Source organism: Macrotis lagotis, chromosome 7 (genome assembly GCF_037893015.1).
Source record: "Macrotis lagotis isolate mMagLag1 chromosome 7, bilby.v1.9.chrom.fasta, whole genome shotgun sequence".
Taxonomy (NCBI): Eukaryota; Metazoa; Chordata; class Mammalia; order Peramelemorphia; family Peramelidae; genus Macrotis; species Macrotis lagotis.
Window position 1 is genome coordinate 17,222,054 of NC_133664.1, and position 14,453 is coordinate 17,236,506.

General features: G+C 39.3%; 1 protein-coding gene across 2 annotated transcripts in view; it reads right to left on the reverse strand.

Annotated features, from left to right (window-relative positions):
- Positions 1 to 14,453, reverse strand: part of HIBADH (3-hydroxyisobutyrate dehydrogenase) — a 137,026-nt gene that overhangs the window by 13,138 nt on the left and 109,435 nt on the right. For both annotated transcript variants that reach the window (XM_074195549.1, XM_074195550.1), the window contains exons 5-6: positions 11,290 to 11,423; positions 9,719 to 9,795 (exon numbers count right to left, since the gene is read on the reverse strand). In XM_074195549.1, the coding sequence (XP_074051650.1) occupies positions 9,719 to 9,795; positions 11,290 to 11,423 (211 nt within the window). The remainder of the gene's footprint in view (positions 1 to 9,718; positions 9,796 to 11,289; positions 11,424 to 14,453) is intronic.

Sequence of the window (14,453 nt, forward strand, 5' to 3'; positions counted from 1 at the left end):
GCTGAGTGAAGGAAGTAGAACCAAGAGAACACTCTACACATTAACACCAACATTGTGAGATGATCAACCTGGATGAATGCTGCTCTTCTCAGCAGTTCAGAGAGCTCAGATAACCCTGGGAGACCTATTATAGACAATGCCATCCACATCCAGACCAAACAAAAAACAACTAAAATACCCCACAGAATCTGAATGAACACTATGTTCATTTTTTAAAAACTTCTGTTTTTTCACATATAAGCTTATATGTGAAATTCACCAATCTTATGTTTTTTTGACAGGAGAAATCATATCATATTTTCTAGAAGTTAAGTCAATCTTCTATTTCAAACTTTTTGTTTGAAGCCTCTGAGTTTGCTTTACCTTTGGGTAAAACACTGATTTTTTTTTTATTTTGAAGCCTAAGTCAGTCGCCTGAATACAGAATTTTTTCCAAAGTAATTCTCTTAACAATTGAGATTATGCATCACTAATCTATTTTATTTTCCCAGTTTACATGTAAAAGCAAGTTTCAATATTCACTTTTAAAACCTTGAGTTCTAAATTCTTTCCCTTCCTCCTACCCTAATCCCCCTCATTGAGAAAGCAAGTTAAGTTGGAAATTTCACTATATATTTTTAAAAGATTATCTTCACCAATACTATAAATGTAATGACTCTTAGAGGGATTCCAGATTACTCAAGGAACTTGAATTTTAAAAAAATTTAAAACTTGAATTTCTTTATGCTCCCCCAATGGTTAATCCAGTTTATATTTGTTTATAACACAAAATATGTCTCTTTATTTCAAAAAAGGCAGTTTTCAATATTAAACCCAGCTTTCTGATAACTAGGAACCCAAACTGAAAGGATAAGCTACAATGAAGAGACACCTTCAAATTATAGTCCTGTGTTGTGACTTCTTATTCTTGATTAACATCATTTAAAAGTGATAGTAACCCAAAACATGATAAAGAAAAAAATAAGTGAGAGAAGAGATTTGCCAGACTATACTAATCAGTATAAAAATAAAAATAAATGTTCCTGATGAATAACTAAACTGTGAAAGTTAATCAGAAATGCATATTTAAAAGGGATCAGCAAAGACTTTTAAATGTTGACATTATAACTCTAAAAAGAAACGTATTCTTATTTTTATGAACAAAAAGAGACAAAACCAACATATTTCCCCCAGAGTGTATAGAATATAAATGGAGCTAAAGTGCCCTGATGCTGCACTACTTTGTGGGAATTTACTACTTGGGAATTTATGCTCGTTGATGCCAATTTTCTCTTTCACCTTGCAAAGCTCTATAAATCCTGCCTGCTATCTATACTCTATTAGAGAACAATTCTGTCATTTTAAAACACGTCTGTAAACCATGGAGAAAAGACAATAGTAGAAGCACTCATATTTTAGTGCTTCCAAACCACTGAGAATCTCCTAAAGAAAATGGGATGAAAGATTTCAACATTTTGAAAAATGAGCTTGTGAATTATGTTACCAGGCAGCAATTCATTAACAAGAGCTGAAGGAAACACTGGCAACGAGCACACTATTTTCAACAGTTAAATAAAACAAGTGAGTTTCTTCCACATGTTCACAGATGGGCCACAGGCATGAGAAGAAGTGAATAGGCTCAGGTTAGTCCTGAAAAGGCTTTCAGCCTCACATTAGTATTCCTGTATTTAGATTTCCATTGAGTTTTGTTACTGCATCGAAACTCCAAACCTTTAGTCTATCTAAAGGGATAAATCTTCCCTTACTTGTGCCCACCTAAGTGAGGTCAAGGCTTCTTATTTCTCCTACAAGGGCTTATTTCTTTCAACCAATATTTATTTAATTAAACCCCTACCAAAGGAAATGCAATGGATTAGATATGGAGAGAAATGCCATGAAAAAAAAATGAAACACAGAAAGATCTGGGGATGGGGAGGGGGAAATCAATACTTGTGATACAAATGATATAAAGATGGGGGGAATTCACATACATATCTCCACATTTGTCCCTTTGGGGTGCACCCTGTGCTTTGCCTTTTCTCACAAAGTCCATATTCCTATATCCCTGAGAAAGCCAGCCCAAAGATTAATATTTTTCTATTACACATCAGGAAGTGCATGGATCACAGAAGCTGAAGGATTTGGTCAAAGCCAGACAATAGAGACTTCAAGCCTAGATCTAAACCAAGGTCTTCAGATCTCAGGTCCCTGGGCTTCTCATTGTAGAGCTTCTTTCATCGGCTCCTTCCCACCTACATCCTCCTTTTCAGTCTTGGATCATCTTCCATCTCCTGGGTAGGTATCCCCAGGCCTCAGGCTTAGACTCTCCTCCCTTCTTTCTCTAATGTCTCCTCCCTTCTTTCTCTAGTCTCTCCTATGGGAATCTAATTTATTAACATGCTTTCAAATGCTTTTTCTATGCAAATGACTGTCAAATCTAGCTATCCAGACATACCTAATGCCAAATACTAACTGTAAGATGAGTTTATCTCCTCGGAGAGTCAAAATATACACAAAACAGAGCTCATTATCTTTTCCTCTCATCTGAACCCACTTCCAAACTCCCCTTTTTCTAGAGGACTATCAATCCTCTCTTCCCCCCACCCCCAAACACAACCACTTTCTAGGCAAGTTTGGGCAATGAGGCCTCCACATCCCTCACAATCGATCCCCCTTCTCCTGCCATGCTAGTTTAGACTCTTAGAAGCCAAGAAGAAAGTAGAAGAGGAAAAAGATGGAGTAGACTACTAGATGAAGATAGAAGAAAGAAAGAAAAATAGTCCAGGAGGAGTCAGAGACAGAAGACAAAGGAGGCGTGAGAAATATGAGGAAAAAGATGCCTAGACAACACAACATTTAGAGTGGATTCAAAGCAACAAGTAGGACCTGCAATGTTTTTCTGGGAACCATGCTGCCTGGAAGAAAGGCATCATTTTGCTAAAGGCCAATTAATAGACAAAGGACGTGCCCCTTCTATCCTCAATGATCTGGGAGTCTGGCTGACTCCTGGTTGCATGTTTTTCCTCAACTCCTGACCTCAAACTAGGGGACTTCAACATACACATTGTTACTGTTTCAAAAAACCCTAAGCTCATGTTCCCCAACTCACTCATTTCCCGTGGCCTATTCACAGCCTACAGCCGCCGCCACCACACACACACACACACACACACACACACACACACACACACACACACACACACACAGGTCTTACCTTGATCCTGCCATTACCCACAAATGCATTTCTTCCAAGATGATAAACTCTGGAATCTTCTTAGCTGATGAGTTTTTTGGCATTCCACTTCTCCCTGCTCTCTCTCACACTAGTACCTTCAAACCCTCAGCTCCTCAGTTCTTTCCTAGGTCATCACCCTCACACTAGTTATACTCTCCTCCCTTCTCCATTATGATCTTTTGGTGAACCAAATCAATTCTATACTGTCTCATTCTCTAGAGTCCTTTGTCCCTTTTCATATAGCCTATCTTGCCCTAAAGGAAGCTAGATAACACAAGGACCTGGAGTCAGGAATATCTGAGTCCAAATCCAGTCTGTGTGACCCTGGGCAAGTCATTTAACCTGTTTGCCTTTATTGTGGTTTGTCCTTGAAAAGTAGAGGGACTTTCATTGTTGTTTATCCTTTGTGACTGAAAAGTAGCTCAAGGAAAAGAAACCTCTTCAAAGATGAACTCATTGTTCTTTTACTACCTTCTCTCATATGAGAGGGAGAGAAAGGGAGAGAGGCTTTGCTTGGCTGAACAATTACTGAATAAACAGAATCCCCTATATTTGAAGAACGGGCTACTGAAATACTTTATGGCACTCCTGCTATCTTCTACAGTTTAAGAGGAGGGAATTTCTCAAAGCTCCAGAGCAGACTTGAGAAAGCTTGGCAGTTCTCTTGTTTAAGGGAATTGCTCACCACTGAGAGCAAAACACTTCCTCAGTGTCCTACCAAAGGAAGCTGTGTGCTAAATGAACTTGTCCCTATTTCAGTATCTCAAGAAGAACAGAAAAGAGACACGGCCAAATTAGAGAGCTATAAGGACACGAAGGGGAGAACCAGAGGGAAAGTAGATAACAGAGAAGGAGGTGATGCATCAGTCTATTTTATAAGATCATCGAGGCTATCTGGTCTGCTCCTGTCCAGCTTCATTAGAGGCAATGGACATATGAGTTTTCCAAGCACTGTGTGTTCTTGCTAGTGTTTTGTAAATAGGTGACCACTCTCCCCCCACAGACACCCGACACACTGGTTGATTCAGGCTTAACAATTGACATTATATTTTGGTTATTTCTACTTTTATTTTCTACTGAGAAATGTTATCATTATTCATGCTTTTGTCTTCCACTGAACACAGTCCTCAACTTTCATAGAGTTAATGTTCCTGAAAAATGCCATGAAAATAAAAAACATGAATGTTGATGCATTAAACCTTTGGGAAATAGGCTTTGGGTTCCCATGACCACCAAAAATTCTAATTCTTGCTGGAGAAGGCTGAAAATATACTTTTTTTGCATGCAATTTAGATAATTGCACTTATCCTAACAGAGTAACTATAACTCATAAAAATGCAAAAGGAAAAAGAGGGACCACCAGACAGGAGAGGCAACAGCATGTAGGTGGGCAGTGGATACGGCACCAGCCCTGTAGTCAGAAGGACCTGAGTTCAAATCCAACCTGAGACACTTAATTACCTAGCTGTGTGACCTTGGACAAGCTTTAAATAAAAATTTAAAAAAAGAATAGCCTCCAAGGGCAATCTGCCATCTCTCATTTACCTTTCAACTTAGTGGCTCAATTGCTCCCTGATCAAAAGCATATGTTCAGAGCAGTCCCTGAAACCCTGGACCCCAGCCCCCAGCCCTAGGCTGGGCAGGCTCAGCAGGACCAGTTGGGTACAACATAGCTCTTGGGCCTTGATGTTCAAGAGTCCAGCTATAGGGACGGGAAGGGGTGGATGGGGAAATATGGAGGGGCAATGCCAGAATGCTCTGGGAGCGCTGCAGAGAGGGTAGGGGTCACTGCCTTTCCATTTACCAACAAATTTAACTGCTTTTTCATTTTTTCCAATTCCTTCACCTTGCTCTTGAGAGATTATTTTAGCATTTTCTGGAGAGGATTCATGAACACTAATATATTCCTCCTCTTTGTACACAAAAGCATTATGCTTCTTATATTTTTCTCTACTGTACCTAGCCATGAATGTGCTATGCCAAGATTGCCAACAGGAAAGAGAAAATGAGGTTACTAATAAAACCACAAGAATACTTTTAGTTGCAAAAGTTCAGTGTGAATGGCAAAGGCTGATTTGCAAGCATAAAGTTGCTCTTTCCCTCTATTGAGAAAATATGATAATTATTCCTTCTTCTGTTATACCCTTTTAGTAAATATTTCATGTTTCGCAGTTGATGGTATCACGGTGATTGAGTTTATATAAATGTGAAACACACTGAAGGGGGCTCAGGATCTACAGGGTTGAAAAGAGAAGATTGCCTCTAGATCCTAAGAAAGAGCTTGAGTCACAGCACTAAGGCATCCTCTGCTTTGAGAATTCCAGATCTGCCGACTGAAGTGTCAACTGGGGAACAAGAAACTCAGAGACCTGGAGGAGAAAGTCTGTGACCCACCCCTGCCATCAAGGTATCACCAGCCTTGCCTTTAATAGGAGTATAAGAACTGTTGGTGAATTTAACTGAATTAGAACTTCCAGAACTTTGTTTAAAACCCAGCTCTTTTTCGTCATTTGCAAATGATCACCTACGGTGTCTGATGAGCAAAAAGTGTTGAGGGAGTACCAGGGTATTAGAAGTGTATTACTCATTTCCCGTGGCCTGTTCACAGCAGCTCTGGAATCATAATGTCCAAAGTATATGGTAGGAAATTGGGGAAAATCTACCAGCAACACTCTTGGTAGATCTTTCTTACGAGACCTGGAGGAGAAAGTCTGTGACCCACCCCTGCCATCAAAGTATCACCAGCCTTGCCTTTAATAGGAGTATAAGAACTGTTGGTGAATTTAACTGAATTAGAACTTCCAGAACTTTGTTTAAAACCCAGCTCTTTTTCGTCATTTGCAAATTATCACCTACGATGTCTGATGAGCAAAAAGTGTTGAGGGAGTACCAGGGTATTAGAAGTGTATTACTCATTTCCCGTGGCCTGTTCACAGCAGCTCTGGAATCATAATGTCCAAAGTATATGGTAGGAAATTGGGGAAAATCTACCAACAACACTCTTGGTAGATCCTTCTTTTTACAAACCCTTTATTTTTTTTTTATATCTCAAAACACTGAACTGTGTTAAGATATGCACCAAGTCACTCATTGCATTGTCAACACTAATTAATTTTGTACACATTTGTGTTGTAGAAATTTCCATCTCCCTCTTTCATTTGTGAACTGCAATAGAGCAGGACATGAAAATAAGTTGGAGACAAGTAGTTTTTCAATCATGCTAAGTGACCCATAGACTACAACTGACCATAATACAGATACACCACTTTGAATTACAATTGGCTTTAACAATGGCTACATCCAAGACTCCCTGGTTTTATTAAAGCTTAATACAGATATGCTTCACCATCTTACAGACATTCAATTTTAAAATGTAAATGGTACAGGATATTGATAAACCAATTAGCACTGATGCAAAGCAAATTGCTCTTTTATCTCAATTACAACATGACAACTTAATAGGTCAAGACAGTCCAACATCTGAGACAAGGGCAATTCAATAAAACAACAGCATCTTGATATGGTAATTAAGAGGAAATGTGAATCCATTACTGGGTTGTTGTTATTGTTTTAAATCAAGTGCATTTTGCTGTTTTGTAGCTTTTATCAAAAGTTGAATGGTAGGCTACTCTATGTTAGTTCATTAGAAGTATTCAATATCTTCGTTTGAGGTGGGCAATTTTAGGGGCGGATGTGAAACAGGAGTTCTTAACTTTTCATGTCATGGACCTTTTGGGCAATGTGGGAAAGCCTATGAACTCCTCAGAATAAAGTTTTTTGATTATACAAAATAAAAATACCATGGATTACAAAAGAAACCAAATATATTAAAAGAAACTTATAAAAATATTTATTAGAACCAAATTCATGGATCCAAGGTTAAGAAACTCTGATCTAAAGGGTTAACTAATACATGAAGTACTCAACAAAATAACTTGAAAAATGTATTAGGAGGCTAGGTAGGAGGAGTAAAAAAAGAGAATGAAATGAGAATGGGAACAAATATGTTAAGGAAAAGAAAAAATAAAACAGGAGAGTATGAGAGACAGAGAGAAAACACCTTCAGAAAAATGAACCCATGTGTTCAATTAGACAGCCATCACATTGAAAATATAATTTCTTAGAGACTGTCATATGAAGAGTTTCAAATATAAAAGATTACTGATTCATAAGCCAAAATTAAGAACTTATCCCATGACAGCACAGAGAGCACTGGGACTGGAGTGAGGAAGACCTGATTTCAAATTCAGTCTCAGATACTTACTAGCTGTGTAAACCTGGGCAAGTCCCTTCACCTCTCTGTGCCTCAACTTCCTCAACATTAAAATGGGGATAATAAAGGTACCAGGGCTGTTGTGAGGATCAAAGGAGGTCCTATCTGCAGAGTGCTGAGACAGGTGATAGATTAATTTTGTCTAGAGAATACCAGGCTTCAGATCAGGTCACATTGCTTTACTATTTAGAAATTAAGCCCCTGATGTGTTCATCACAATATCTAGGAGAACAATGTTCAGAATGTAAGGAGATCACCCTCCCAGGAGGAGCCAAGAGAAGAATTCAGGAAGAGATACAAAAATGAGCATAGACCATTAAAGGATGAAAAGGATTTTTCTCATTTCCCAAATGATATAAGAATCTGCTTGTTTTCCCAGTATTTTCCCAGTCATCATCATGGGATGGTCTCCATTACTTATAGTTTTTGTTTAGTAAATCACAGAGAATAAAACTTCATGTCTATTCTATATTTTTCTGTTGTTTTTAACCCTTTGTTTTTGAGGTTCTTATAATTTTAGGGTTCACAGTTTTTGGTGTCATCGATCAGATCTAGATATGTTTTGAAAGAAAAACACTTTTCCTCCTGGAAACACCACAAGAAGGGATCCCTAGAAAACAAAGGCCTGAGAGTGAGTTTTCTTTACTTTTCTTTTTTCTTTTTTGCAAGGCAAATAGCGTTAAGTGGCTTGCCCAAGGCCACACCGCTAGGTAATTAGTAAGTATCTGACGCTGGATTTGAACTCAGGTACTCCTGACTCCAAGGCTGGTGCTGTATCCACTGGGCCACCTAGCTGCCCCTTTTCTTTACTTTTCAAACTTAAACTGCTGTAGTCTGAACTGTTGGGGTTTTGGGGGAAGTTTTTTTTTTTTGTTTGTTTTTGAAGTTGAAGTTTCTCTAGGAGATTATCTTTTGTTTTGGGGGATTCTCATAGGTTGGTGAGAATTGTTTTAGGGGCTAGGTGAGTGCTGAGGACTTGTTCCTACATCTAAGTGAGGCATTTCTTTGAAATGGCCTAATGGTTAGATCTCTGGCACTTTTTTGGTGAAGTATAAGGAATTTGTCTGGCATCCTTGTCATATGTCCAGTGTCTTTGTGGCCATCTTTAGATGATCTCCACCTATATAGGTTTTGGTAGGTAACTCCCAGAGAATAAAACTTCATATATAATTTGTCTTTTTGTTATTTTGTTTAACCCTATGTTTTTGAGATTCTTATAATTTTAGGCTTCACACTTTTAATAGAAAAAGAAAATTCTTGAAATAATTGAAACAAACTATTAGCTAGTATATATGTGTAAAATATGGTTGGTTATCTAAGGATACATGTGAATACATTTTAATAAGTAAAAGAAATGCTGGTACACATTAACAACAGCATTGTGAGTTGATCAGCTGTGATGGAGGCAGCTCCTCTCAGCAGTTCAGAGGTCAAGGACAACCCTGGAGACCTGTTAGGGACAATGCCATCCACATCCAGAGGAAAAAGCCATGGAGATGAGATACAGAGCAAAGCAGACTATGCTCATTTTTTTAAAACTTCTTTTATGGTTTTCCTTTTTTCCTCATGTCCCCCCCCCCCAATTCTAATTCCTATTTCACACAATGACTATCATGGAAATAACATTAAACACAAATGTATATCCACAACTTTTACTAGATTGTTCCTTGCCAGGAGGAGGAGGAGGGGAGGGTGATAGAAAAATGTGGAATTCATAAATTTGCAAAGGAATGAATGTTGAAAAACTACCACTACAAAATTACATGTGTAACTGGAAAAATAAAATAAAATTTCAATTTTAAAAAAAAGAAATTCTGGGTTCTGATGGCAAGGGAAAAGCAAGCCCTGTGAGAGATCTATCTCTAAGACTGAATTCTAGCTTATGTGGACAACAAAATATTCCTCTTTGCGCATGGCACCTGACCAAGCAAACTGAGCTCTCTATTGCCAAGGGATATTTCATTTTACTGAGATTGTAATCCCTACTTCAACATGATAGAAAAATTGGGAACATCACCATAAGAAAAGATAATGTAACTTTAAGTGTGGCTCTTACAAAGAAAGCTTGTGCTCCCCAAGGCTCAACCTCTGGTTATATAAACAAGGTTCAGAACATTCCAATATTCCAAACAATTGGAAAAATTTTTGTGGCAGAAACTCTCCTGTGTCTCTTTAGTATTATTTCCCACCATCAAAAGACATAGCTGCTAAAAACATAGAAGCCAACAAACCTGATTCCAAGATTCATTGCTTCCGCAGTCCCGATCATGCTGATGGCTAACAACATGTTGTTGCATATCTTTGCTGCCTGGAAATAAAATAAATGGTCACCATGTTGGGTCAACATGACTGCTCTCGCCCTATCATCTCCAAAGAGGTCTGTCTAGACTTGCTCCTATTGGCTTCTTCAAGGGAACAACCCAGAGGATGCTAGTCTTCCTCTGAACATAACTTACAAGTGAAAGTAGACCTGAGCAAAGTGGGCAGAGCAAACTAATCGACATAAAGCTGATCTCAGCTCCCTCCACAGCCCAGTGTCAGTGACTGGGCTCCTCCCTCCAAGGCAGGCAAGGTCACTCAATGGAAAGGCAAACAAAGGTCAGTGAGACACAGACCTAGAACCCAAGCAAGATCACAGACTTAGGAAGTCGCCTATGTTCAGCTGGTGATGCTGGGTAGTAAGAGTTCAGAGACAGGGGAGGCCCATGACCCCTAGCACTAGGGTTGAGATGATGGAGGAGAAAACATTGTTAATGTGAGCAGACAGCAGCATGGCTGAAGGCAGAAGGAACAAAGAAACAGATTCTAGGAAAGGGTGGCTATAAGTTGAGGGATGAGAGTGAGACAGTGAGATAACTGGCTTAACTACAGTTCAGCTATTGAGGAAAGACCCATAGGGATGGCTCTGTAGGATATGAACAAAAATCATGGAGGAAACCGAAAGCCAGGAAAAGCCGTGTAGATTTTATTCAGGAGGAAACAGGGAGTCATGGAAGATTATTCTGCCGGTTACATGAAGTAGAGGGGAACATGAGAGGTACGGGAAGTCGGCTGGGTGAGAGGATGGCAGCCTGAGATCAGCCCTGCTAGAGACACTGGGGGAGAGGAAACAATAAGCCTTCACTAAGGCCTGCTTCTGTTGGTCGATCCAAAGGAATGGATTCTCAAGGAGAAAAGAAGAGAAGGAAGAGCCTGTGGCCATCCTCTAAGAAGAGCCCAGGGTCTATCCAACCAGGAGAAATGAGAAGAAAGGCCGAGCACTTCAGTGAGAAAAAAAAAAAGCCATTTCATGTATTTGAAAGTTTCTTGCCCTGACAGGAGAACAATGTTAGTGAAAAATCCCACAAGCTATGAGAAGCTATTCTAGGTCCAATTCTAAAGTTGTGGGGATTTTTGTTATTGTCATTGGGAAGTAAAGGCTTCAAATGCAGGGGAACCCCCAGATCCTACCATGGCTCACCTCCCTCCCTTCCCTTCCTCCTCCAAAGGGGTCCTTCCTGATTTCCCAGTTCTTAGTGCTCCTCACCCAAATTGATGAATGGGGGTTTTTGGTTTTCGTTTTTTTGGTCTCTATTCTGCACTTTTCTGTGACTGTATGACCTCAAACAGTGCCTGTCATATAGATACTTTAGAGAATGCTTTTTGATAAACTGAGTATATCCTTGCAAGAAAATCTGAGTACAGTATGGTAGAAAAGAAGGGAATTAAGTGAATGTGAAGAACATCTAGAAGGAAAAGAACAAGTATGCCCCAAAGAAAAACGAAAACAAACCCATTCCCTCTCCTCCACACTCGGTCTCACCTGTCCGGTTCCCACTTCGCCACAATACACCACGTTGGATCCCATACACCCCAGCAGTTCTTTGGCAGCAGCAAACTCTTGCTCGAGTCCTCCTACCATGAACGTCAGGTTCCCAGCTCGAGCAGCTCCAACCCCTGAAAAAAACAGATTTGGAATGGAGAATAAATGTAGAGGAACCTTCTGAACAAATTTAAACATGGAGGCCTAGATTAACAGAAACATCAAATTCAAACTAAAACATTACTGACACAAGCTGCATCTAGATGCAAGCTTTGCCCAGCTTGTCCAGCTCTCCTCTGCCCATGCTGAGACACTGCTCTGGGAGAAACCCACACCATGCCCCTCCATAAGCAGAGTTGCTGATGACCCAAAGAGCAATGGAAAGAGCCATGACCAGACTAAGTGGGCCCAGGCAGTCCAACAACAGTGCTGTGCCCGGGCTACCAGATGATCCGACAGAGGTCGGGGCAGCAAAGACAGAATACCCGAGGCCTGAGCACTGCTAGAATCAGAGACCTCAGAATGGTCCAGGAGGAGGAGAAGACAAATGAGTCTCCACTGCTCAGATTGAAGCCACTTTACACATGGAAGATCATAAAGCCGAAAGAAGTCAGACTTTACAAATCCATGCAGGGATGTTGCAGTAGGCAGAAATCATGGATAATACAAATGGAGTCCAAGTCAGTCCCATTTCAGTGTTTGAAAAATGATGAGCTGAGTATTTTGCATGATGTTTGACAGCTTTTATGAGAGGATGTGGCACTTTATGTTTGGCTAGCCTGGCTATCAAAGGAGAGATATGCAGTCTAGCCACCCCCACACGCCCACTCTGAGTCTCAGTCTCCTCATCTATACAATTAGAGGACTGGCATAGAAGACCTCCAGGGCTCCATCCAGTTCTGATCTTGGGATCTTAAAGCCAAGCCCAATGGGCATGTCTTTATGTCTGTATCACCCTCTACAAAGCTAAGACTTTGCAGAAGGTCTACTGTCTCTCAGACTACTCCCAATGATGCAATCATAGTCTTTTAAACAAAAACATGACAGGTCACCTTCTATATATTGTCTCATCTCATCAATACACTGGTGATTTTTAAGCTTCATGTAGAAGGACCCCCTCAGGACATTCAAGTGAAGAATTTGGAGGAGATCATCTCCCCTTTCTTGCACACATTTCCCTTTTACTTCAAATGACTCCCCTTCTCATTTGCATTCTCTTCCTTCAAGCCTCAGCTTGGCTACCATCTCTTCCATGTATCTTCTCCTCTTCCCTTATGCTTGCTCTCTCTTGAATCAAATTTTCTTATATTTATTTCTCAGTTTACTTAATATTTTCTCATCTTGATAATGTAAGCCCCTGGAAGGCAGAGAATGGCTCTGGTTTTTGTCTTTATCTTCCCAGAGTTTTGAAAAAAGCTGGTGCTAAATAATTGTTTACTGAATTTTCCTTACTAGTGTGACTACTGTTTATGTTTATTTTTTCTCATTAAAAAAGTATTTATTTGCCCAAAAAGGCATTAAATGAAAATTTCAGATTTTAAGGTCTGATTATTCTAATAATGGCACTTTCATGGTTTGGTCAATGCACTGATACTAAGGAGATAAGCAGATTAAAGATTAGAACCTTAAATTAATTTGGCTGTTTTCCAGGATCTTTTTAAAAGGTTCTACTGGGTAAACATAGAATTTTTATCTGTGGCTTTACTTCTTCTGTACTAGCATAGAGGATGTAGAACAAACAGTTTTGTAACTAAAAGATGATGCTCAAGAGAAGGACTTGCTGTTCTACTTCATGTGTTAACAAGACTTTGAGAGCTTCACTGTGAGTCCTCAAATCTTGTCCCTGGCTTAAACATTCAGAAACTTAATTTTACCATTTTAGACAGACCAATCAGACTCTAGGGAAATGAGTAATGCAAATAAGTCTCAAGAGCCTAATTTATAACCCCAAATACTAAACTACTAATTTACAAAGAAAGTTCTAACAGGAATCAGAACTGAAGAAAAATGATAAAAAAAAAAATACTTGAGGAGAACACAGTCAGAACCAACAGAGTCAATACTCTCAAGGGAGAATTTTCAACAACCTAGGGAAGCTTAATGAACAGATTTTCTCCACTCCAAGCACATTTCTGCTTTGGGAAATTATATTTGTCACTTAGAATCAGAGCATCTTCTACCTTGGACAGTGTTGCTTAAGTCCTGGCAAATTCTTATTATCCAAGTTTCTTTTTCAAAATTCTTTATCAGAGGCGGCTAGGTGGCACAGTGGATAAAGCACAGGCCTTGGAGTCAGGAGTACCTGGGTTCAAATCCAGTCTCAGACACTTAATAATTACCTAGCTGTGTGACCTTGGGCAAGCCACTTAACCCCATTTGCCTTGCAAAAACCTAAAAAAAAAATTAAAAAAAATTCTTTATCAGTCACCAGTCCATATAATACTTCCTAATGAGAGACATGTAACTTAGAGTTTATTTTCATTCTTTCCAAGGGGGCAACCCAGTCTTATAGTAACATATTCATAAATTCTAGGATAGGTTACTTTTGAAACCGACCAGTCAGATCTAAGACATTCCAGTTGATATACGGTATTAAACTCAGGATTAGGAAGACCCCAGTTCAAATCCTGCCTCAGATACTTACTAGCCATGTGACCCTAGGCAAGTCATTTTACCTCTCTTAGACTCAGTTTCCTCTTCTGTAAAATGGAGTGAACAAGAATGTTGACCTTAAAAGGTTGCTGTGAAGACCAAATGCAATAATGCATAGCAAGCAAACCTTGAAGCACTCTTTAAATGTCGGTGTTATTGTTATTTTATGTAGATTTTTATTATCTTCAATTTCAAAGGTAGACAGCATTGTTTCAATCTATGTCCTAATTCTCAAGATTATACTCTTTATAAAACTCATAGCTTATTACTAATTATGAAAAAAATACCATTCAATGTGGCTTGGCCTCAGGGCCTACAAAAATTAGGCTAGTACTGAAATAGATTTGATCCAACTAAGATAAAACAGACCAGACACATTATCAGTGTTGTTTTCAAAGAGGAATGGAAAAGTCATTCTTCATTGATACTAAAAATATCAGCTCACAATTTTCATGTCAAATCCTGTTGTCCAAGACAAGGATACTATGTGGCTGAGCTATTAGCCAATGTCT